We start from the raw sequence: 26,147 nt of genomic DNA on the forward strand, positions 1-26,147 counted from the left end.
ACAAACTTTAAGAAGTCAGAGCAAAATTTGATACAATTGTAATATATTGATCAACGGTTAATCAAATCAAGTTTATTTGTAGAGCACATTTAAAAACAACTGTAGTTGACCAAAAGTGCTGTACAGAGTGCAAAAACGCTAAACATTGGGCACACAATGAAATAAACAAAACATATCAGATACAATGAATAAGAGTACATAGATGTGTAAACAGGGCAACAGCAATGGTAAAATACAATTATGAGAAGTGCAGTGAACTGGTGCTCTCCTGATACAGTGAACTGGTGCTCTCCTGATACAAAGGGGAAACAGGGGAAGCAGGTCTACAAATCCTTTACTTTGAGTAGAAATACCCTGATTAAATACAGGTAAAAAAGAGGCTTATCAGATGCTGGTTAATTTTGGCTGTGGCTAGATTTAATTTCCCAGCCTGAATACAACTGAAGAAGTTTTGAACTCAAAATTCTACTGAAGTATTTGCTATTAAATGTACTTAAGGATCAAACATAAAACTAAATTTGAAGGTTTTGTAAACCTAGCAGATACTTAATCATTTTAATCAACTTAAACCTCAGACTCCTCACCCTCTACCGTGCATGGTCCATGAAGTCTGCCCTCCTGCTCCTGACAAAGTCCTGGTGTCACAGCATCACAACTTTTAACGGATCATACTCCCTGATCTCTGGAGAGGACAGCTGGACCATAAGGAGATCTGACAGTGAGTCAGACTTTAGGTTGGACTGCCAATCGGTTTTCACCTGTTTCAATGTTATTAAAACCTCTTTCACATTCAGCTGTGGAGGCAGGGAAGGACAGGACCAGGTCAACCAATGCCAGAAAATCAGGACAGGAATGCTGATGGCTCCTGTTGACACGGAACCAGGACATCTTCTGCAGACCTGGACTCTTGGTACATCAGCACCTTCAGGACAGTCCACTGGTCAGGGATCCTTTCAACATGGATGCCAGAGGTCTCCAGGACAGGCTTGAAGTGGTCCACCAGGGTTTCCAGTTCAGTGTCACCAAAATCTAGAATAATTAAATACATTACAACAAGCATCATGCAGTTTTAATTCTCAAACTATAAAAATATGATCATGAACCTGAACCTAACCTGACTGACCGGTAATACAAAACAAAGTAACCTGCTGCTGCATCTCCTGACTCTGGCCAGTTGATGAAGCTGGTGGCACACAGGACCCTCACACTGGCATCCTGGAACCTGTCAGTCATACTCTCGACTAGCCTGTCAAGCATTTTATCCTGTGATGTGATGAGGGTCTTGCTGTCACCTCTGGTCAGCAAAATTCCCTCATATCTGTTGGCCATTGTGGCCATCATGGGCCCTTCTCTGATGATAAAAGGCTCATTTTACCATCCTTTCAGAATTTTCCTTTACAACTCACTCTCTCTCCTGCTCTTATTGACATAATCCTTTCTTAAGTTAAGTATTTCTTATTGCAGTTTAAATAAACATACCTGGTTTTGTACTTCTTAAGTACTGCCTGTGTTGAGCACAAGGAGCTGTGGGCTTCTGCTATGGTGGACCTCTGCAGACAGGCAGACAGGTTGCTCAGGTGTGTTAGAGTGTCATGCAAGAAGCCACAGAAGCGGATAACAACAGCCTCCCTCGCAGTACTGTAGTATTTCCTGGCCTTGGCCTGCTGGACACCTCTGGCATTTTGGGCATCAGCAGATTGAATATGAAATACATAAAGAACAAATAGACAATAAATTGCTGTCCAAAAAAAACTATATTAGATATGACACATTTTATCAGTGCATAAAGCATTGAAACATGATGTAACCGTGTTTGTTGTTATTTACTGGACACTACATATTGATGATGACTTTGAGTACTTAGCATAGCAATCTAGAGCCACTACCTGTTCCAGGTGCTGGACAAGCCCCTGGTAACCTCGCAGGAAGTGGTCCAGTGCACACAACAGGTGTAAACTCTTTGGCCTGCTTCTCATTTCTATATGTTGAGCCCACAGTGATTCCTTTTTTTCTCTCATCCAAACTGAAAAAATTAAACATCAAATTAATTCAATAATAATTAAATATACAATCATGTTATCCAATATAGCTGGCAGTTGATTGTGCTAAATTAGCCTTCTACCCTTTGTTTACTTAAGAATCAACACGATAAGGCTAGTAAAGTCAATTGTGCCACAATGCTTTAAAATGTAAACAGTCTCTGGAGACAAACAAAATAGAATGTCATAGGAAAGCATGGAGATCCATGTCAGCATCAGTAGGCCTATAATTTTATGGTATTTATACACTATGTTGAGGTGAACCAAATCAACGGGTGAGAAATTACCTACAATACTGGACCACGTCTGCTAAATAGACTTAAACTCGCTACAAAAAGTACTAGTCAAGCTACAAGAGTAACAACATGTTCACTTACTCACACATCCACTCGAAGTCAGAAAGTGGTCTCGCCTTCTTGCCAATGGCATGTACAGTCCTAAACAGTATCTTCATCTTCGTGCTGGTCTGCTCTGACATTGCCATTAGCGCCATCACAGAGGGTGTCAAGAGGAGAGGCTGCGATTGAGGCCGGGACATAGACACGCAGGCAATGTGACACTTGCTGTGTGCATGGTCACAAATGTTCTCCAGCTTCATAATTTTATTTCTGATGACAAATTAGTCGTTTCTGCTTTTATCTTTAGCATACTAGCGACACACAGAACAACTCATCACCACAGCCTCCGCATCATACTGTAGCCAGCCTCTTGAAACTCCTTTATCTCCAAACCTCCATTTCTCATAAAACTTTCTTTATGCGATTCGTCCTCCTTTTCATCGGTGGGTTTTCGTTTCAAAGGTTGGCTTACTCCAAGTAAATGTCGCCACATAACAGCTATTTAATGAACGGTAGCTAGCAGCAGACCCGTGGCAAGTGAACGATGTCGAGAAGCCGATGTCCCGTACGGTAAACAGTGCCGTGAAACTAGGAGCACTAGAGATGGTCTGTGGTAAGCTGGCAAACATAAGTAATTTCCTCCGAGCAATCATGCCAGATATCTTATTACATGACTATTTTGGTACAAACATTTACCCGCCAGTGTGGCGGATAGCCTTCTGAGATTCTCGCCAAATGGAAAATCTACCCGCATTTGGCGCTTGGCGGGTGTTCATTTCGGACCCTGCTCATGGGGCTGACATTGCTGGTCCAAATGTCAGTCGTAAAGCTAATAGCAGTGAGGCCAATAGCAAGTAGCCCATGGATGTGCGTTTCAACAATACTGTGTAACTACGGTAGGGCAACATCTGAAAAATTGCGCCTACTTGCTAGTGTGTACCGGGGCTCGAGGTGCTCGACCAGTCAGCAAAAGCCAACATCATCCACAACAGAGAACGGTTGATTGTCAAGGGCAATGAATTCCATTATCTTGGCGTTAATGGATTACGCCTTTGAGTTGTCTCACTGAAATTCTCTTACTCTTTCAAATGACTGCTCGACTTGAACTTGTTTAGTTTTTTTCTGCTTTTGTTCTATGTAGTCGCTGAACGTCTGGGGGTGATGCGCTTTCAAGTGAGTAATTAGGTTTGTGGTATTGAAAGATTTCACTTTCTCCCCTCTGGAAATAATAGCAGCACAAACGTTGCATATGGCCTTTTTGTTATCTTCCTTCGAAACTTCAAAATAGTTCCACACAGCAGACATTGTGGGCTAGGTTAGGAATGCTGTATTGTACATGTAGTGCTGTATTTTCCGTGGCGTCATTACGTTATCTACCTACGTTATATAGGTATGCACATCAGCTTTGACATCGGTTTTGTACATCAGCGTTAAACTAGACATCGGGCCGATGCCGACATTTTTAGCTAATATCGGCCGATTCCGATATGCTTACCGATATATTGTGCATCCCTACAATTTATGGAAGATGCCAAAACTTGAGATAATAATAATAGATGGCGAAGTCAAAGACAGGCCAGTGGTTCCCATCTGTGGCGACGTTTTCTCTAAATCAAAGCTTATGACTATCCAGCTCGAGAACCAGCCATAAGCCTTGTTCACATTGGCAGTTTGAAGTAACTCAAATCCAATTTCTTTGCATATCCGATTCTGTTCTTTTTCCTGCAGTCTGAACAGCAAAAAAGCAAAGTATCAGATATTTCGCGCCACATTTCAAACCACCTTCGTAGGTGGTTTGAAGTCAGATACAAATCTGATTCCTGGCCATGCGACTTGTCAGAATGGTCAAATCTGGATTGCCCTCAAGTGGTTTTTAGACTTATTTGGCATATCTTATTGCTTGCTATATAACATTACTCTTAACAGTTTGAGAAGAACATGTGTTAGCTTACTAGCTTGTTTACAAAACAAATGTGTGAATGTGCAAGAAAGTTAAACAGCTACCTAGCTAGCTAAGTGACTGCTGTGGTTATCCAAAAAGGAGTCGTTTAGAAAGTTGGATCATCTTATCCTTTGAGGCTTTAAAAAGTGTTCTTACATTATGATTTTGAACATTCAAAGCAAATGAGAAATGTCCATGGCAGGCATTGTTGTCACCTTAGCTTGCTAAATAACTTCTAAGTGATAGGAAGCATGAGTACCACCAAGCAGCTTACACCACAGCACACACACACCCACAGTTACGATAACAACTAGCGTAGCCATGACAGCAAATGACTGCTGGCTGAACACACAAATCCAATTTGGTCACTTGTAACTTGCTGTTTGGACAGTCATTATTCCAAAACAGATTTGAAAAACAAAACTGATTTGAGCATTAAGGCCTGCAGTGTGAACAAGGCTATAGAGCGAGCTGGCTAATCTTTTGAATACGGTGTACAAAAAAATATATAAAAAGCAACCAATAACATTAGCTAGCTAGATAAGGTTAGCAATATAGCATGCTAACCCTAGCTAGCTAGCCTGACAGCTGTCATTGCCCTATTTGTTGATGTTTATCAACTCCACATGGAAATTATCACACCCAATTCGTGAATAAGTAGCCTTAATTATTCTTCGGAGGTAGAACCGAAACACGCATTTCATGTGGGGGGGACCCACCCCATTATACACTGATTCGTGCAGCCCTGTTTACCTCCTTCTCACATAAGAGTGAGGTTAGTGAGAGCAGGGGGAAGGTGGACAGTGGTGACAGTACAATAACCAGACACTGCAGATGCTCAGGTTACATTCCATCCATACTTCCACTGCAGAGAGGACAAGCAACACATACTTGTCCTGTACTGCCATTGAACCAATGGTACTGCTCTCTTCTGAGGAGTGGCATGGGCAATAAGGGCTTTGCTTTGGTCTCCACCCGTCAGACCCAGAGCTAATCCAGTCCCACTATGAAGCAGCATAATCAAGATGTCACACTATTGCACCTGGGGCACAGGTCTATGGCTAGCTAGCACAGCGAAAAATCATAAAGTTTTAGAAGCAGGAGGTGTACGTAGTGAAGTCGTCCTCTCAGGTTGATTCATTCTCATTGTTCATCTGTAGCATGCCATCTGTCTGTTACCATCTATCAATCTATGTCCCATTTATTTGTCTGTGTTTAGGTCTACCATCACTGATATGGCTTTAAAATAAGGAGCGTGCAAAAATTGGCTTCATTGCAAATTTTATTTAGGACATTACATTTACTATTAGATTAATACATGGCTACTAGCATTAGGTGTTAAAGAGTTAGTGATCGAGCTAATGTGTTTTGAGTTTCCACTTCCTCAGGTGGTGAATGAGCACCAATTGAATTAGGCCTATATAATATTAATGCATATAAACATGAAGGCAAATTCATGTCTATTGAACAAACAAATCAGACCCTATTTTGACAGTAAAATAACACAAATAGCCTAATTGTCAACCCAAAATTCATGACAATCACTGGATTAAGTTGCACAACAAAATATTTTTCATCAAGCATTCTTGCTTGGAAATGTTAGATGTAACAACTTATTTACTTAATACCATCTCCGTAGTCTATTAGACTTCTTAAAGTATTGTGAATGACTTTGTAAGATGAATGAAATTAATTATATTGTGCGACACCGCAAAACACATTTTTTGGGTGCCACCAAATCATGGGCTAGTCCCACCAACTGAAAAAGTTAGTGACACCAGGGAAAAATGTTAGTCCGGAGCCATGATGATATCAGGGTTGACTGGACAGGGCCTTTTAACATTAGAACCACCTGGCCTTTCAGCCTTCAAGTACCCACTAGAGAACATCGCTGGGCGTTCCATTTAGCATATGCATCAGCTGCATATCAACCCGCAAGGTGTACAAACATAAGCACCAACACTTGATAAATAGTGCATAAACTATTGTAAATTATGAATTGAATGAAGAAATATAAACATTAAAAAGGATATGTTTTATATAATTCTACAAAGTCCTAGAAAAAACATAGGCCTATAGCCTATTTTCATTTCTCTTACAATAAAAAAATTATGTAATCTATTTGATCAACTTTATTTGTAGATTTGATTAGTAATAGAGTTACAGTAATTAATGAAGTCCAGTTACAGCTTATTTTTGACAAAGTAGAAACTAAAAATATTATAATAATATAACCAGCCAGGTGCACAGGTAAAATTGTTTGCCATTTTCCTAAACAAAAGCACAAGCGCATGAACAATTGTAAAGGATAAATAGCATAAAGAAATATTTTTGTTAATATATTCATGACAAGACATAAAAAGTCATTTGTTGATTGTATCGGACACTGTATTGTGTCCACAGTTTTCATGGGCCTTGTTTCGTGTGCACCTGCCGCAGGTGTCGCATAATCTTTCTGAAGCGGTTGCGTGGAATGCTCCACCCCATACCTATCAGACCAAAATGACTCCACATCAACGCTTTTCCACCATGTGCCCCGCAGACATATAAATGTCCAATAAAAGCTTTAAGTCCAGACATGTCCCACATACTGTTTCCTTTTCTGTGCGCATGAGCAACAGTACAATCGCTGATGTGCTGCAACATCTACACGTCACATACCGTAAACTCGTCACTCTTTTCTTCCCAAACCGTGCCATCCCTCCCCAATTCCAGTCTCATCGTGGCAGTTGAGATCACTATCTCGGTTGGCTCTGTTCTGGTTTTTCTGCGGCGAGGTTCAGGCATCGGAGGCGAAGGATCGGAGGCGAAGGATCGAAGTGAACATCAGAATCAGATGAAGACTCATCAGCAACATCGATTTCAAGCTCAATATCCGATCCTCCATCCTACTCCAACTTATCTAAATGCTGCAGCATTTGCAATGCTGTCAGTGCGTACATTAGTTTGTTTCGGCTTGCCATTGTGAACTACACACATTTTATTTTGTACTCAGTGTCTGATTTGACTCTCAAGTGGGGAAATTATATACCAGTTCCAGCCTTTCATAATAAAATAATTAGACCACACACAATTCTTCATCATCATTACACTATTGTTCTAAATTCAATCCTCATCATTCAGATCAAATTCAATCACCCTTTTCACCCTCCTCATCATTCAGTTCATTGAAGTCACATGCACCATTATCTGTTTCTATCTGATTTCTATCGCCCACTCATCCATTGAAAACAGAATAGAATATTTTAATTGTACGTATAGTATGTTACTCTTTTTTGCTTAGTATCCAGAGCAATGCTGCCGTGCGAGTGGTCTTGTGCTGAATGCATGGACAGCATAGATATTCTTGGAAAAAGTTACATTTGGAAATCTTGAATTTTGAGAGATATTTGATGAAGGTAAGTGTCTAGAAACTGCAGAACATGCTCTTTCTGATACTATAGAAATCTAAATGTTTTATCTGCATGTGACTGAAGGAGGATTTCATAAAGTAAGCTGTGTGTGAATACTTTCTGAAGGCACTGTAGATTGGGTGAGAGAAAAAAATCTTTGTAATTAATTTTGAATTCAGGCTGTAACAACAAAATATAGAATAAGTCAAGGGGTATGAATAAGTCAAGGGGTATGAATAAGTCAAGGGGTATGAATAAGTCAAGGGGCGGCAGGTAGCCTAGTGGTTAGAGTGTTGGGCCAGTAACCGGAAGGTTGCTAGATCGAATCCCCGAGCTGACAAGGTAAAAAAGTGTCGTTCTGTCCCTGAACAAGGCAGTTAACCCACTGTTCCTAGGCCGCCATTGTAAATAAGAATTTGTTCTTAACTGACTTGCCTAGTTAAATAAAGGAAAAATGAATATTTTCTAAAGGCACTGTATATACTGTCAAGCGTGCCAATGATGAAGCATTCTGTGCTGAACAAGACCTCTTGGCTACTTACTGGCTTGAGGAGCTTTCAAGAACGCTGAATTTACCGTTTCCTATTGTATTTGTCCAGTTTGTGTGCCATGCTTTGAAGAATTTAAGTGACGCTTGGGTGAGCTGATGAATACAACAATAATAGCCTGCCACCACTCAAGAGCACCCAATGTCTGGACCAGAGGGGACACGGTTCCCACAAAGGGTGGGGATTTAAAGGCCATGATACCATTGCTAGCTAGCTACGTCGTGAGTCATCATGCCTACACAGTGTTATTCATATAACTAACATGATCTACTTCTTCAAAATGTATACTGCCTGCTAACTAGGCTGTTACTGTAAACAATGGTCTACGTTATGTTTCAATGTTCTCTTTAGTTAACTAGCGTAGTTATTGGTTAGCTATCTGCATGTCATGCTCCTCGTCAAGCAGACGTTGGCGTCCTTAGCTAGCTAATGTTACACATGGACATGACTAGCTAAAAATGTGTTGCTATTAATGTGACTTTATTCATTTGGAATTATATAACTTGCTGCTTGGCAATCCCTACTAGTTAATGCTGAGCAGGTAGGTAGGTAGCTAGCGCTTGACAATGTAGCTAGCTAAGTTAACTAACGTTAGCTGTGTTCGCTTTCTCCAAGAAAACATTCGAAATGCAACCGTTGAGATGCAGACTAACAGTACTCACCTCCTGCTCAGTGTCCCCCTGCTCAGACACACCGATTTCACTGGGCAGTTCAGCCAGATCCGTGACCCGAATCAGTCCATCGTGAAGGAAAATAGTCTCTTCCTTCACTGACAACCACTGGGACGAATCCACGGCCCCGGAGCCCATCTCTCTCTCCTCCGAGAAAAATGCCAGAAAGGTCGATCATTAAAACAAATCAAATCCGAAATGATAACAACACTACCCGACAGACATGCTGTCAGTCAGATGAGAAACTCAGACCTACTCCGATCCAGCTAGGTAGCTTGGTAACGCCAATCGTACAACCAAATATTTGTGGGTACCACTTTGCTGCTACGGGTGCTAGCTATCGAGGTTTGCTAGCGAACATAGGTCGGCCAGCTGATCGCACTGTGTGGGGCAGGTTCTTTCTTCAGCTACCAACTGTACCATTGAGCCTATCGTACTGTCTTTACAGAGCAGTGGGCGTGACGCTGTCTCTAAACCGTAATATTTAGAGCATAGTTTTGTAATTGACTGACTTCTCCAGCTGAACACGAAGTCTGAGCATAACCAAAACACGATAAGAATGCAGGAAAAACGGCTCCGACGGTGGTCCAACAACTGATTATTAGTGGCCGGACAGATAATGAAAACCCCACAGCTGTCGGTGAAACGCCATGTTTCTTAGACCAACAGTTACTGTTCCCAGCATACATTGTGCTTTAGCCTACAATAAACATGTCAACAAATTTAACCCCTAAAATATTAATTTATTATCAATACTAAGATTGTATGTATGTATCGTCATAGTTTGTTTAATACTCATGGTTTCATTTGTACATTTTCTGATTGCGGTGACAATGTAGGTACATTATGATGATCTGACACAATATTCAAAGCAAAAGCCTTTAGGTATGAAGTGAAACACTGTTTACACTACACAATTCAACATTATCCACTGATGACACTCAAATTAAGAAACAATTATTAATTAATATGTGTAAAGGTCAATCACCTTACTGTTAAAGGTACGAGGGCGCCACCTCCTGAGCATTTTTTAAGGCTCTTGGCTGAAAGATAGTGCACCTTTACAACATTAGGGAAGCTTGTAATCTGAGATAACGAAAAACAGAGATTGGTTATATTTAAGTGCTTTAATCGAGAAGTACACAGACTTCATATAAATATATTAAATGAAGTCACAACTCTAGTTATTATTTAGTTATTATCTAGTTATTATCATTATTTACAATTGAGATCAAAGGTTTAGGGTTTGGATCAGGATGGTATTTCGAGCAGCAACTCAAGTCCGTTTTGCATAAGGCTTGCAAAACGTACAGGTTGATGTTAGACAGATTTATTGCATACTGTATACACGATACAAAATGATTCCCATTCTGGTAACTGGTAAGGGTGCTGATGTTTGGGAGACATCAGCCTAGGTTTTTTTGGGCTCAATGATCCTTAGACATAGTTTATAGAGGCGAACAGGAGTCCCTCTTTTGTATCTTTACTTGTGCCCTGAGCATTGTCTTCCTCTTTCCTCCATGTTTTAAAATACTTGAATTAGGCCCCCCCACAAATAAAATATAAATATTATATGTTAACACTAGATCCCACAAGCACTGTTTCAACTGTATACAGTATACTGCTATAGCCTATTTATTATTGTTATCACATTGGCACTAGGTAGGACAGTGACACATTGCGTGTAACAATTAGCAATATCAGCTTTGTGAAGAGATCACATTAAAAAGTCTAAGAGCCAGTTGTGGCTCTTTGCAAATATATCACATGTTTTAATTGAGCCAACCTTTTCCCCAAAGACAGTCTTTCAAACTTCACACATAGAGGCAGAATAGAGACAAAAAGTCCTGCAGGACGGATAGGAGAATCTTGGTCCTCTCCAAGTATCTGATCTGACCAGCCAGTAATGTGGTGGAGGAAGCGGAGAAAGATGGAGGGACAGAGGAGAACGAATATCCAAGTAGACAGTCAGTGGATAAGAATGAAGAGATGTTAAGAGAAATACGCAAACAATTTCAGAAAGGAAATAGGGGGGACACAGTTTGCTGGTGTGTGTGTGTATACATACGTGTGTGTATGCATGCGTGTGTGCGTAAGAGATGTGTTAATGCATAAAGTAGTTATCTAATCCATTTAAAGGAAGGTAACTGCAAGTTAGAGCAGATCCTCTTAATTAATAACAGTAAATCTAAGAGGGAAAGAGCTCAATATAGAGCCACAAATGTGCCAGAGTGCAAGATTATACTGTATGTACCGGTATACGGCTACTGTCTCACCTGCGGGTAAAATCACAATGTTACAGTCTTTGATTCCATGTTGTGAAGATCATCTCTCTTCTCCAGAGGGGGAATGTTGTATTTACATTCATCCAAATGCTTGAAGGTCCCACAAAGGAGCAGGCTATCTGTAACAGAGAATAAACAGAACATGCTGTAGCTACATGAGTCATGATGATATAACTGATAAATTACACAATTACGACCTTTCCCTTCAATCGGATCTATACTGCTATATATCTATATAGACAAAGCCACATCGTTTGTTATCCTCCATGGCTGAATTTTTACTAAGGCAGTTTGTATTATACTTCACAACACAAAACCACTGTTTGTGATCAGGTGGTTTTCTTGGTTATAATATTGTCCATGCTATGGACCCTAACTATTCAAACTACTTTCTTTACGGCTTTCTTCTATTTCGTAACCTCAGAGCACACAGACATGTCATTTGGGCGATGACACTGAAATGTAACAAAAAATATTTCAGGCTTCAGCAACTCTGTTCCCTCACAGTCTGAATGGCACACACATGCAATCCATGTAGTATTCTTCATCTTCTTCTATAATATCATGGCGGTCCGCAAACAATCGTTTAGGTGCATGCCGCCACCTACTGTGCTGGAATGTACGATCAATCATGATCTGCCGAATTCTGTACTACCATGAATTTAAAAAATGTAAATCCCTACTAATCCCTACTAACCCACTCCCCCCAAAACCCCTCCCCAACCCCCCTAAACTTGATCTATATCATACTGAAACACTCCACCCTTGGGATTGTTCAGTATGTCAACAACGATTTCAACAGCATCTGTTACCCCGAATATCTATTTTGCAGTCTCCACAATAATCTTCAACCTGGCATTTCTGCTTTCCACAACCCAAGTCGTATTGATAACCTTACCAATAAAAGCTATGAAGTCAACTTTATTCATTATCAAAGTGACCTTTGACACCGCACATTCATGAGCACAAGATTTCTGAACAGGCCTCCAAACCATGCCAGGACCAGCAGAAACACTAGACCCGACAGTAGGTCCACTTATTACAGGAGCAGCCATGGAAGCTCCATCATTCCACATTGTAGTTCCACCAATCTGTCTTACAGCTTCTGCATATGATACATCATGACTAATTCTATATCTCAGAGCCTCTCTCTGCACCTGGCATCCACCAAATGCTGCACTATGTTCCCCCCATAATTACAACACTTAACCTTCACATTGCTCCCACATTCACCATAATCATGTTCCCCTCCACACTTGACACATCTTTCCTTCCTTGGCATTTAAAAAAATGGGGACGGGACAAATTCTCTGACATTGAAACTAAGGAATCCTAGCTGTACTTTCCCAGGCACAACCTTCTCAAACCTCAGCAGCACTGATAGGCTTTCACTTCTTTGACCCCGGACTGGGGACCCTCTCCGCAGCCCCCGTACTGGGGACCCTCGCCGCAGGCCCCGGACTGGGGACCGTCGCCTGAGGCTCCGGACTGGGGACCCTCGCCGCAGGCCCCGGACTGGGGACCGTCGCCAGAGGCTCCGGACTGGGGACCGTCGCCGGAGGCTCCGGACTGGAGACCGTCGCTGCAGGCTCCGGACTCACCAGGCTGGGGAGACCTACTGGAGGCTTGGTTCTGGGAGCAGGCACAGGACTCACCAGGCTGGGGAGACATACTGGAGGCCTGGTCCMTGGAGCAGGCACAGGTCGAACCGGGCTGTGGGGGAGCACTGGAGATCTGGTRYTTAAAGCTGGCACCACTCRTCCTGGCTGAATGCCCACTTTGGCCCGGCACGTGCGGAGCGCAGGCACAGGACGCACTGGGCTGTGATAGCGCACCGGAGACACAGTGCGCAGAGCCGGCGCAGGATACCCTGGGCCGAAGAGGCGCACCGGAGACCAGGAGCGCTGTGCTGGCACAATCCGTCCTGGCTGGATGCCCCCTCTAGCACGACACATGCAGAGAGCTGGCTCAGAGCGCACCGGGCTGTGAACACGCACTGGAGACACCGTGCGCTTCACCGCATAACACGGTGCCTGACCAGTACCACGCTCCCCACGGTAACCACGGGGAGTTGGCTCAGGTCTGAACCCTAACTCCACCAATCACCCCGTGTGCCCCCCCCCCCCCAAAACAAATTTGGGGACTGCCTCTCGTGCTTTCCTCGTTGAGCCAACTCCTCGTAACGTCGCCGCTCCGCCTTAGCTGCCTCCATCTCCTCCTTCAGACGACGATATTCTCCAGCCTGCGCCCAGGGTCCCTTTCCTTCCAGAATGTCTTCCCATGTCCACTCTGTCTGCTCCTCTCGGCCACGCCGCTTGGTCCGTTTGTGGTGGGATGTTCTGTCACGATCGCTGTCGTCGTGGAAATGACCGGACCAAGGTGCAGCGTGGTGAGCGTACATTGAGCGTAGACAGCTGCCTCTGATTGGGAACCACGCTCGGCCAAAAACAAAGAAATATAGAACATAGAATGCCCACCCAAATCACAACCTGACCTAACCAAATCGAGAAATAAAAAGGCTCTCTCCGGTCAAGGGAGTGACAGTCTCCCTTGATCCTACATCCAGGCAGTGTTGTGCAGACTCAGGACAACTGAGCTTTGGAGGAATACGCAGATTTAAAGAGGAGTCCGTAATTTGCTTTCTAATGAGCATGATCTTTTCGTCAAAGAAGTTCATGAATTTATCACTGCTGAAGTGAAAGCCATCCTCTCTTGGGAATGCTGGTTTTTAGTTAACTTTGCGACAGTATCAAAAACCCATTTTGGATTGTTCTTATTTTCCTCAATTAAGTTGGAAAAATAGGATGATCGAGCAGCAGTGAGGGCTCTTCGATACTGCACGGTACTGTCTTTCCAAGCTAGTCGGAAAACTTCCAGTTTGGTGTTGCCTTTTCTGTTCCAATTTTCCTGGAAGCTTGCTTCAGAGCTCGGGTATTTTCTGTATACCTGGGAGCTAGTTTCTTATGACAAATGTTTTTGGTTTTTAGGGGTGCGACTGAATCTAGTGTATTACGCAAGGTTAAATTGAGTTCCTCAGTTAGGTGGTTAACCATAGATTTGTTTTGCGAAGGAGATGTGCCGCGCTGCTCTACTAAGCTATATGGAATTGTTTTAAGAAGGTCATACCAAGGATCATTTTGCTATTTGATTTTGAATTATATATTATAAATATATATTTTTGGCCTTAATGCTATTAGCCCATACAATTTGGTATTTGGTATTTTATTAGGATCCCCATTAGCTGTAGCGAAAGCAGCAGCTACTCTTCCTGGGGTCCACACAAAACATGAAACATGACGTAATACAGAACATTAATATACAAGAAAAGCTCAAGAACAGAACTACATCAATTTAAAAAAAGGCATGCGTAGCCTACATATCAATATATACACACAAACGATCTAGGTCAAATAGGGGAGAGACGTTGTGCCGTGAGTTGTTGCTTTATCTGTTTTTTTAAACCAGGTTTGCTGTTCATTCGAGCAATAAACACATTGAATAACAGATTCACTACATGGAGCAACAGATAGTCCCCCCACAAAATGAAAAGGAAGGTTGTTCTGAAGTGTCTGTCCTTTATCTGTGAGATATAAGAAAGATAAGGAGTCATTTGTAAAAAAAAAATATATATATATGTGTAACTTAAAAAAAATATATATATATTTATAGATTTTTGATATGAGAACAGAAAAACAGTACAACCCCTTCCCCCCCTCCCTTCACCCCTCTCTCCCATCCCTCCACCCCTCCATCCTCCCCTTCCTTCTATCCCTCCACCCCTCCCTCCCATCCCTTCACTGCGGGAAATTTGCCCTAGTCCTCACCCTCCAATTCAAGAGGTCCCAGATGTGCTCAATGGGATTGAGATCCGTGCTCTTCGCTAGCCATGGCAGTACACTGACATTCCTGTCTTGCAGGAAATTACGCACAGAACGAGCAGTATGGCTGGTGGCATTGTCATGCTGGAGGGTCATGTCAGGATGAGCCTGCAGGAAGGGTACCACATGAGGGAGGAGGATGTCTTCCCTGTAACGCACAGCGTTGAGATTGCCTGCAATGACAACAAGCTCAGTCTGATGATGCTGTGACACACCGCCCCAGACCATGATGGACCCTCCACCTCCAAATCGATCCCGCTCCAGAGTACAGGCCTCGGTGTAACGCTCATTCCTTCGACGATAAACCCGAATCCGACCTTCACCCCAAAACCACGACTCGTCAGTGAAGAGCACTTTTTGCCAGTCCTGTCTGGTCCAGCGAAGGTGAGTTTGTGCCCATAGGTGACGTTGTTGCCGGTGATGTCTGGTGAGGACCTGCCTTACAACAGGCCTACAAGCCCTCAGTCCAGCCTCTCTCAGCCTATTACGGACAGTCTGAGCACTGATGGAGGGATTGTGCGTTCCTGGTGTAACTCGGGCAGTTGTTGTTGCCATCCTGTACCTGTCCCGCAGGTGTGATGTTCGGATGTACTGATCCTGTGCAGGTGTTGTTACACATGGTCTGCCACTGCGAGAACGATCATCTGTCCGTCCTGTCTCCCTGTAGCGCTGTCTTAGGCATCTCACAGTACGGACATTGCAATTTATTGCCCTGGCCACATCTGCAGTCCTCATGCCTCCTTGCAGCATGCCTAAGGCACGTTCACGCAGATGAGCAGGGACCCTGGGCATTTTTCTTTTGGTGTTTTTCAGAGACAGTAGAAAGGCCTCTTTAGTGTCCTAAGTTTTCTTAACTGTGACCTTAATTGCCTACTGTCTGTAAGCTGTTAGTGTCTTAACAACCATTCCACAGGTGCATGTTCATTAATTGTTAATGGTTCATTGAACAAGCATGGGAAACAGTGTTCAAACCCTTTACAATGAAGATCTGTGAAGTTATTTGGATTTTTACGAATTATCTTTGAAAGACAGGGTCCTGAAAAAGGGACGTTTCTTTTTTTGCTGAGTTTCTAGGTCACAAGGCTGCTCGTTATGACGCACACCTGTCACCATCGTTTACGAGCACTGTGCGTCATCAGACTCACCTGGACTCCATCACTTCCCTGATTACCTCCCGTATATATGTCACTCCCTTTGGTTCCTTCCCCAGTTGTTATTGTTTCTGATTCATGTTTGTGTTTCTTGTTTTGTATTATGTTGTGTTTATTTATTAAAACAATCACTCCCTGAACTTGCTTGCCGACTCTCAGCGCACATCATTACAGCTGACCAGTAGTACTGTAAAAAATTGGGAAGACCCAGCCCGCCTGCAGGCTTTGGTCTCTCTAGATATACCTTTCTCATTCGTGGGTTTGACTTACTCCAAATGAAGTTGGAAATGTAGCTGTCTAGTTGTTTGAACATCAAATTTGGCAGAAAAATGGGGATCATTTAGAATAAGTACAAAAACCTAGGTAGTACAGTCATCTTAACAGAATTAATGCGACCTGCTAATGAAATGGGAAGAGACGACCACCTTATGAAATCCTGCTTAGAGCGATCCAGGAGTGTGTTGAAGTTATGTTAAAACAGAGCCTTAAATGAGCGTATGACCTTTATCGCCAAATAAGTGAAGACCTGATGCTCCACCTTAAATGGGAAATTAGCAAACCCAATACCTTCTGCTAACTGATTAATGGGGAGTACATATTTAGTTAGGTTGCAATGTAAGTGCTTTAATATGTTTGTACCCCAGGAAGAGTAGCTGCTGCCATGGCAATGGGATAAAAAAGGGGATAAACAGCAACCCTGCCTGTCCCCCTGTGGAGAGGGAAGTAGCTGGAGGTAACATTGTTGGTGCGAACAGAAGCCACTGGGAACAAGTACAAAATCTTAATCCAGGAAAGGAATGACGGGCCAAACCCAAATCTCTCTAGTACTGTGAATAGATATTCCCACTCAACCCGGTCGGAAGCCTTCTCAGCATCAGATGACGACCTCTGGTTGTCGAGTTGAGTGGGCAGAATAAAAAACATTAAATAGCCGGTGCATATTATTGAAAGATTGCCTACCTGAGATAAATCCGGTTTGGTCAGAGTTAATTATATTATGCATCACTGTCTCTAAGCGGCGCTATAGGACCTTTAGGAATTTCATAATCGCAACACAAAAGGCTTATAGGGTGGTATGAGCCACAGTCAGATTCTTGTCCTTTTTAGGCAAAACCGAAATAGTCGCCTGGGTAAGTGTATGGGGCAGTTTCTGACAAGAATGGATTTAATTTTACATTGAGCTGAGGATAGGGGATAGTTTAGAGGAGAATGCTTTATAAAATTCAATAGGGAAGTCGTCAAGCCCAGGATGCATGGACTGGATTGCCAGAGTTGCTTCATCACTTCAAATCAAATCAAAGTTTATTTGTCACGTGCGCCGAATACAACAGGTGTAGTAGCCCTTACAGTGAAATGCTTACTTACAGGCTCTAACCAATAGTGCAAAAAAGGTGTTAGGTGAACAATAGGTAAGTAAAGAAATAAAATAACAGTAAAAAGACAGGCTATATACAGTAGCGAGGCTACATACAGACACCGGTTAGTCAGGTTGATTGAGGTAGTATGTATATGTAGATATGGTTAAAGTGACTATGCATATATGATGAACAGAGAGTAGCAGTAGCGTAAAAGAGGGGTTGGCGGGTAGTGGGTGGGACACAATGCAGATAGCCCGGTTAGCCAATGTGCGGGAGCAACCGGTTGGTCAGTCCAATTGAGGTAGTATGTACATGAATGTATAGTTAAAGTGACTAAGCACATATGATAAACAGACAGTAGCAGGAGCGTAAAAATAGGGGTTGGGGGGGCACACAATGCAAATAGTTCGGGTAGCCATTTGATTACCTGTTCAGGAGTCTTATGGCTTGGGGGTAAAAACTGTTGAGAAGCCTTTTTGTCCTAAACTTGGCACTCCGGTACCGCTTGCCATGCGGTAGTAGAGAGAACAGTCTATGACTAGGGTGGCTGGGGTCTTTGTAAATTGTTAGGCCTTCCTCTGACACCGCCTGGTGTAGAGGTCCTGGATGGCAGGGAGCTTGGCCCCAGTGATGTACTGGGCCGCATGCACTACCCTCTGTAGTGCCTTGCGATCAGAGGGTTGAGCAATTGCCGTACCAGGCAGTGATGCAACCAGTCAGGATGCTCTCGATGTTGCAGCTGTTGAACCTTTTGAGGATCTCAGGACCCATGCCAAATCTTTTTAGTTTCCTGTGGGGGAATAGGTTTTGTCCTGCCCTCTTCACGACTGTCTTGGTGTGTTTGGACCATTCTAGTTTGTTGTTGATGTGGACACTGAGGAACTTGAAGCTCTCAACCTGCTCCACTACAGCCCTGTCGATGAGAATGGGGGCGTACTCGGTCCTGCTTTTCCTGTAGTCCCCAATCATCTCCTTTGTCTTGGTTACGTTGAGGGATAGGTTGTTATTCTGGCACCACACGGCCAGGTCTCTGACCTCCTCCCTATAGGCTGTCTCGTCGTTGTCTGTAATCAAGCCTACCACTGTTGTGTCGTCTGCAAACTTAATGATGGTGTTGGAGTCGTGCCTGTCCATGCAGTGGTGAGTGAACAGGGAGTACAGGAGGGGACTGAGAACGCACCCCTGTGGAGCTCCAGTGTTGAGGATCAGCGTGGCAGATGTGTTGCTACCTACCCTCACCACCTGGAGGCGGCCCGTCCGGAAGTCCAGGATCCAGTTGCAGAGGGAGGTGTTTAGTCCCAGGATCCTTATCTTAGTGATGAGCTTTGAGGGTACTATGGTGTTGAACGCTGAGCTGTAGTCAATGAACAGCATTCTCACATGGTGTTCCTTTTGTCCAGGTGGGAAAGGGCAGTGTGGAGTGCAATAGAGATTGCATCATCTGTGGATCTGTTTGGGCAGTATGCAAATTGGAGTGGGTCTAGGTTTTCTGGGTATAATGGTGTTGATGTGAGCCATTACCAACCTTTCAAAACACTTCATGGCTACGGACGTGAGTGCTACGGGTCTGTAGTCATTTAGGCAGGTTGCCTTTGTGATCTTGGGCACAGGGTCTATGGTGGTCTGTTTGAAACATGTTGGTATTACAGACTCAATCAGGGACATGTTGAAAATGTCAGAGTAATAAAATATAAAGAAAATTTAAAAAACAGCTAAAAACAAAATACCCAGAAGAAAACCTTGGACCCCTATGCTGGCCTTCCCACTGCTGGAAGGCTGCATCTACCTCTCATAGACTAAAGCAAAATACTACCATGTTAAACCAAACCTCAGGAGAGCTCTATCCAGGGCAAACATAATCAAATCTACACATAGGGAAGGGATTCTGGAGGGAACCACCTCAGTTCTCTAATGTATCTTATGCAATATGCATATTTGAAGGATAATAAAAATATATATTAAAAAGGAGGTAGATACCCCCCTAGGGTAAGGGGCAGAGTGATGGCCTACAATGGCTAGTTAGTCATATGTTGCCTGTCCTCCTGTGGATGAACTACAAGATGGCGCCGACAGAGATGGTCGCCTCACTTCACGTTCTTAGGAAACTATGCAGGATTTTGTTTTTTTATGTATTATTTCTTACATTGTTACCCCAGGAAATCTTAAGTCTTATTACATACAGCTGGGAATAACTATTGGATATAAGAGCAACGTCAACTTACCAACATTCCGACCAGGAATACGACATTCCCGAAGCGGATCCTCTGTTTGGACCACCACCCAGGACAATGGATTTAATCCCAGTAGCCGACCCAAAACAACGGTGCCGCAGAAGGGGCAGATGGAGCGGCCTCCAGGTCAGGCTCCGTAGACGTGCACATCGCTCACCGCTCCCGAGTACTACTTACCAATGTCCAGTCTCTTGACAACAAGGTAGACGAAATTAAAGCAAGGGTTGCCTTCCAGAGAGACATCAGAGATTGTAACATTCTCTGTTTCACGGAAACATGGCTCACTCGGAATATGTTATCAGAGTCGGTACATCCACCCGGTTTCTTCACGCATCGCGCCAACAGAAACAAACATCTCTCTGGTAAGAAGGGCGGGGGTGTATTCCTTACGATTAACAATTTGTGGTGTAACCATAACAGCATACAGGAACTCAAGTCCTTTTGTTCACCTGACCTAGAATTCCTTACAATCAAATGCCGACCGCATTGTCTACCAAGAGAATTCTCTTCGATTATAATTACAGCCGTGTATATCCCCCCAAGCAGACACCTCGACGGCCCTGAAAGAACCTCACTGGTCTCTATGTAAACTGGAAACCATATATCCTGAGGCTGCATTTAATGTAGCTGGGGATTTTAACAAAGCTAATCTGAAAACAAGGCTCTATAAATTTTATTAGCATTTTGAATGCGCAACTCGAGCTGGCAGCATTCTGGATCATTGCTACTCTAACTTCTGCGACGCATACAAAGCCCTCCCCCGCCCTCCTTCGGCAAATCTGACCACGACTCGATATTGTTGCTCCCTGCCTATAGACAGAAACTAAAACAGGAAACGCCCATGCTCAACGTTGGTTCGACCGATCAGATTCCACGCTTCAAGATTGCTTCGATCACGTGGACTGGGATATGTTCCGGACAGCCTCAGACAACAACATTGATGTATACGCTGACTCGGTGAGCGAGTTTATTAGCAAGTGCATCGGTGATCTTGTACCCACGGTGACTATTAAAACCTTTCCTAACCAGAAACCGTAGATTGATGGCAGAATTCGCGCAAAACTGAAAGCGCGAACCACTGCTTTTAATCATGGCAAGGCGACCAGAAACATGACCGAATACAAACAGTTTAGCTATTCCCTCCGCAAGGCAATCAAACAAGCTAAGCGTCAGTATAGAGACAAAGTAGAGTCGCAATTCAACTGCTCAAACACGAGACGTATGTGGCAGGGTCTACAGTCAATCACGGATTACAAAAAGAAAACCAGCCCCGTCACGGACACCGACGTATTGCTCCCAGACAAATTAAACAACTTCTTTGCTCGCTTTGAGGACAATACAGTGCCACTGACACGGCCCGCTACCAAAGCCTGTGGGCTCTCCTCAGTGGCCAACGTGAGTAAAACATTTAAACGTGTTAACCCTCGCAAGGCTGCTGGCCCAGACGGCATCCCTAGCCGCATCCTCAGAGCATGCACAGACCAACTGGCTGGTGTGTTTACAGACGTATTCAATCAATCCCTATCCCAGTCTACTGTGCCCACATGCTTCAAGAGGGCCACCATTGTTCCTGTTCCCAAGAAAGCTAAGGTAACTGAGCTAAACGACTATTTTCCCGTAACACTCACTTCTGTCATCATGAAGTGCTTTGAGAAACTAGTCAAGGATCATATCACCTCCACCCTACCTGATACCCTAGATCCACTCCAATTTGCTTACCGCCCCAATAGGTCCACAGACGACACAATTGCAATCACACTGCACACTGCCCTATCCCATCTGGACAAGAGGAATACCTATGTAAGAAAGATGTTCATCGACTACAGCTCAGCATTTAACACCATAGTACCCTCCAAGCTCATCCTTAAGCTCGATACCCTGGGTCTTGACTCCGCCCTGTGCAACTGGGTCCTGGACTTTCTGACGGGACGCCCCCAGGTGGTGACAGTAGGAAACAACATCTCCACCCGCTGATCTTCAACACTGGGGCCCCACAAGGGTGCGTTCTCAGCCCTCTCCTGTACTCCCTGTGTACTCCCTCCATGACTGCGTGGCCATGCACACCTCCAACTCAATCATCAAGTTTGCAGACGACACTACAGTGGTAGGCTTGATTACCAACAACGACGAGACGGTCTACAGTAAGGAGGTGAGGGCCCTCGGAGTGTGGTGTCAGGAAAATAACCTCACACTCAATGTCAACAAAACAAAGGAGATGATCGTGGACTTCAGGAAACAGCAGAAGGAGCACCCCCCTATCCATATCGACGGGACAGTAGTGGAGAAGGTGGAAAGTTTTAAGTTCCTCGGCGTATACATCACGGACAAACTGAAATGGTCCACACACGCAGACAGCGTGGTGAAGAAGGCGCAACAGCGCCCCTTCAACCTCAGGAGGCTGAAGAAATTTGGCTTGTCACCGAAAACACTCACAAACTTTTACAAATGCACAATCGAGAGTATCCTGTCGGGCTGTATCACAGCCTGGTACGGCAACTGCTCCGCCCACAACCGTGAGGCTCTCCAGAGGGTGATGCGGTCTGCACAACGCATCACCGGGGGCAAACTTCCTGCCCTCCAGGACACCTACATCACCCGATGTCACAGGAAGGCCAAAAAGATCATCAAGGACAACAACCACCCGAGTCACTGCCTGTTCACCCCGCTATCATCCAGAAGGCGAGGTCAGTACAGGTGCATCAAATCTGGGACCGAAAGACTAAAAAACAGCTTCTATCTCAAGGCCATCAGACTGTTAAAACAGCCATCACTAACATAGAGAGGCTCCTGCCAACATACATACTCAAATCTCTAGCCACTTTAATAATGAATAATTGGATGTAATAAATGTATCACTAGTCACTTTAAACAATGCCACTTTATATAATGTTTACATACCCTACATTACTCATCTCATATGTATATACTGTACTATATACCATCTACTGCATCTTGCCTATGCCGCACGGTCATCGCTCATCCATATATTTATATGTACTTATTCTTATTCATCTATTTACACTTGTGTGTATAAGGTAGTTGTTGTGAAATTGTTAGATTACTTGTCAGATATTACTGCACTGTCGGAACTAGAAGCACAAGCATTTCGCTACACTCGCATTAACATCTGCTAACCATGTGCATGTGACCAATAAAATTTGATTTGATGTAGGTGTGCAATGATGTATTCTTTGGCCCTGGTAGGGTCCACGAATGTGTTCTGCTCGCCGGAGGGAGTAGTGATCTTCAGCACTGCTGGGTAGAGAATGCAAAACTGGGTGTTCAGACAGTGATGTAGGAGCCCCCTCACCTCGTTGAAAGCTGACCTCTTCTTCATGACTGCCGCTGTGTAGTCCAGGTTAAATGTGAATCTTCTGGCTGTCGTAGGTGATGGGAGCCACTCATGTAGGCTTACGGAGAGCATCCTCCTTCTCCTGAAGGTAATGGAATTTGTCAGCACAGAAGAATGGGCAGCTACCCGTTCTTCGGTGCGGACTGTAAGCTTCTGTGCGCACGGTCAAGGGTGGGGGCGTAATCAAGGCCTAGAATTTCCTGTAGCAGTTTAGCTATGAACAGGGTAGGCTGCAATCCGCCTACGGATTAAGTCCCTCTCTCACACCGAAAATGCAACCCTTCCCCCAGTGCTGCCTGTTCTCAAAGTCCTCCACCTTGGAAGTAAGTTTGACGACATCTGATGATAGCCGGTTGACTTCTCTTCCAGTGTCACCCACTTTGTCAGAGTAAGTATTTGCACCGCCTTCCAGTCTATTCAGATGGGTGTTCTGTTTCACCAAGTCTTCTTTAACGAAGTCGATCTTTGTGTTGACCTCAGTGGCGAGAGTGGCTATTTGTGTGGATAGGTCAGTGGATAGTGACTCCACCTTAGCCAGCACCATCTGTTCAGACTTAACGATAGCCACCATTACCTTGGCTAGGTCGGGGGGATCAGAGTTCGTGTCAGCGTCCGGTGAGCCCTAGGCTTTTGTGTCTCGTGGCCGTTGTTGTTTCGACATTTATGATGAAAAGGCAAAAAAAAAATGAAAAAATTGCCAAATTAGTGAATTGAGTTTGATTCCTAATTAAATGTTACAAAAGTAACACAGTTGGTAAAGTATTAATAGTAAATTGTTCACCCTGGACAGGAGCACTGAGAAAACGGTCACCAGCTCCCCAAATTACATGTATCTAACCCCTTATTTTTGGCACTAAACAGTCTTCATATATACTTCCATTATTTTAACTGGTAAAGGTGGACCTTCAGACAAGTCTTGTGAAGCCTGTGGGTGAGCAAAACAGCCAACATGTAAGTGTTCGTGATGTCTCATGGTCTGACAAACACCGCTCTAGCGCTGTCACCTTTCACCACAGATGCGGAAGCGTTAGATAGGCGGATGCGGTGGATTGAGACGCATCCAATGCTGAGACCACCGGACAGCTGATGAAACTGTGGGTTTGCACAACTGAAGAATTTCTGCACAAACTGTCAGAAACCGTCTCAGGGAAGCTCATCTGCGTGCCCGTCATCCTCACCAAGGTCTTGACCTGACTGCAGTTCGGTCTCCTAACTGACTTCAGTTTGTCAGTTTCAGTCAGCTGACAAACACTGCTCTAGCTCTGTCACCTTTCACAGCAGATGCGGAAACGTGATGTAGGCGGTTGAGGTGGATTGATCCAATGCAAAAAAAACAACAGATATCTCTATCTTAAACAGACAGATTTTTATAGTGATTTTTGTATTATGCTATTTTGATTTTCACGGGGGAGCGGACATCGACCTTAGGGGGTGCTGCAGCGCCCTCAGCACCATACTTCCTGCGGCTATGCATGGGGGTTATATAATTTTCCATTAAAATAGAAGACAGGTCTCAAACAATTTCGTATTATTCTGTACGTAAATCCGAGACACTGGTATGATATGTTACGTTTCATATGGTATGTATTAATTTGTTTCATATGATATGTTACGAATTACAATTCCTTTTATATGTTACGAATTTGTGAAACGTACTATATGTTACGAATTCTAGCTAATTGGCTAACGTTAGCTTAAGGTTAGGGTTAGGGGAAGGGTTAGCTAAAAGGTTTCAAGTTAGGGTTAGCTAACATGCTAAGTAGTTGCAAGTTGCTAAAAAGTCGTAACTAGTTGAAAAGTTGCTAAAATGCTAAAGTTATCCGGGATTAGATTTGAAATCACAAACTTTGGGTTGCTAGACATTTGCGCTGTACAACCCACCCCCGACCAACCACCCTACTGTCGTTTTTGCCTTAAGTAACCATCTGTCTTATGTATCCATACCAAACATAACATATCATACTAATGTCAGTGTGCCGGATTTATATTTACTATGTTACGTCTAGTCTATGAGACAAGGCTGAATGCACATGTAACAAATCGGATACAGCAGCCTTGTCGACTTGCTTCACATGGTAGTTTAGAATGAAGTCAATAAACAAGAGTTTGGGGCGGAAGAAGTCACCACTGGTTGGAGAAATCAGAGAAGCCTACAGATGTAAGGTGAGGTGATCGGTGATGTATTAAAATTACACACCCTCCTCACTTTATGATTAAATAAGAGAAATGGTATGAATGCAGTAGCATTCCCGAAGGTAAGTACAGTAGCCTATACAGTTGACTCCAATTGTCATCAAGAGGTTGTAGCCTACTTAGTAGCCTACATCATCTTCAAGGAATGGAACATTTAAATTCAACCTGTCCCTACCTGCATAGGCTACCATACAAAAAAATAGACCTACTATATTTGTAATCAACAACCTTTATTTTCATGGGATCTAAAAGTTTCCTTTGATATTTTAATTGCGGTCTTGATGTTAAATTATTGTCTTGATTTCAATGCCAGAGGCAAGTGCCAGAATAATTGTGATCGCAGTGACACAACACTGAAAAAAACTTGCCTTCAAATGACGGGTATGGTTTTAACCTTTTCAAACACTCAAGAGGTATTATTTGGGGTGTGAAAGTCATATGGGGAATCAAGACCGTTTATAGGCTACATTAAAAATACTTTTACTATGAGTGCATTTTTTAAGCGGAAAATGTAACTTACATTTTTGTTTTTATATTTTTATATTATATTTATATTTTTGTATTCAAATACTGTATATTTTATAATACATACCCATTATCCCCACTAATGGCACCACATCAAGTAAATAAGTTTGCATCAGAGGCTGGTGAGGAGAGCTATAGGAGACAGGCTCATTGTCATGGCTGGAATGGAATTAATGGTTCCCATATGTTTGATGATTTTGGTACTGCTCCATTAATGCCATTTGAGCCCGTCCTCCTATAGCTC

General features: G+C 43.5%; 1 protein-coding gene and 2 long non-coding RNA genes across 3 annotated transcripts in view; 1 reads left to right on the top strand and 2 right to left on the bottom strand.

Moving 5' to 3' along the window:
* LOC111958151 (probable E3 ubiquitin-protein ligase HECTD4) overlaps nt 1-9,102 on the bottom strand; it is a 71,751-nt gene extending 62,649 nt beyond the window's left edge. The window contains 1 exon segment of the mRNA XM_070437024.1: nt 8,922-9,102. Within this exon segment, the coding sequence (XP_070293125.1) occupies nt 8,922-9,068 (147 nt within the window). The 5' untranslated portion in view covers nt 9,069-9,102.
* The window catches only part of LOC139023596 (uncharacterized), a 581,371-nt gene that overhangs the window by 500,830 nt on the left and 54,394 nt on the right, over nt 1-26,147 (top strand). The window lies entirely within an intron of this gene.
* Nucleotides 59-6,371, bottom strand: LOC111957484 (uncharacterized). Its single transcript, XR_002876407.3, has 3 exons — nt 1,887-6,371; nt 1,480-1,674; nt 59-1,029 (listed from the first exon to the last, which is right to left on the bottom strand). It is a non-coding gene; the product is annotated as an uncharacterized lncRNA (long non-coding RNA).

The sequence above is a fragment of the Salvelinus sp. IW2-2015 genome, linkage group LG33 (assembly GCF_002910315.2).
Source record: "Salvelinus sp. IW2-2015 linkage group LG33, ASM291031v2, whole genome shotgun sequence".
Taxonomy (NCBI): Eukaryota; Metazoa; Chordata; class Actinopteri; order Salmoniformes; family Salmonidae; genus Salvelinus; species Salvelinus sp. IW2-2015.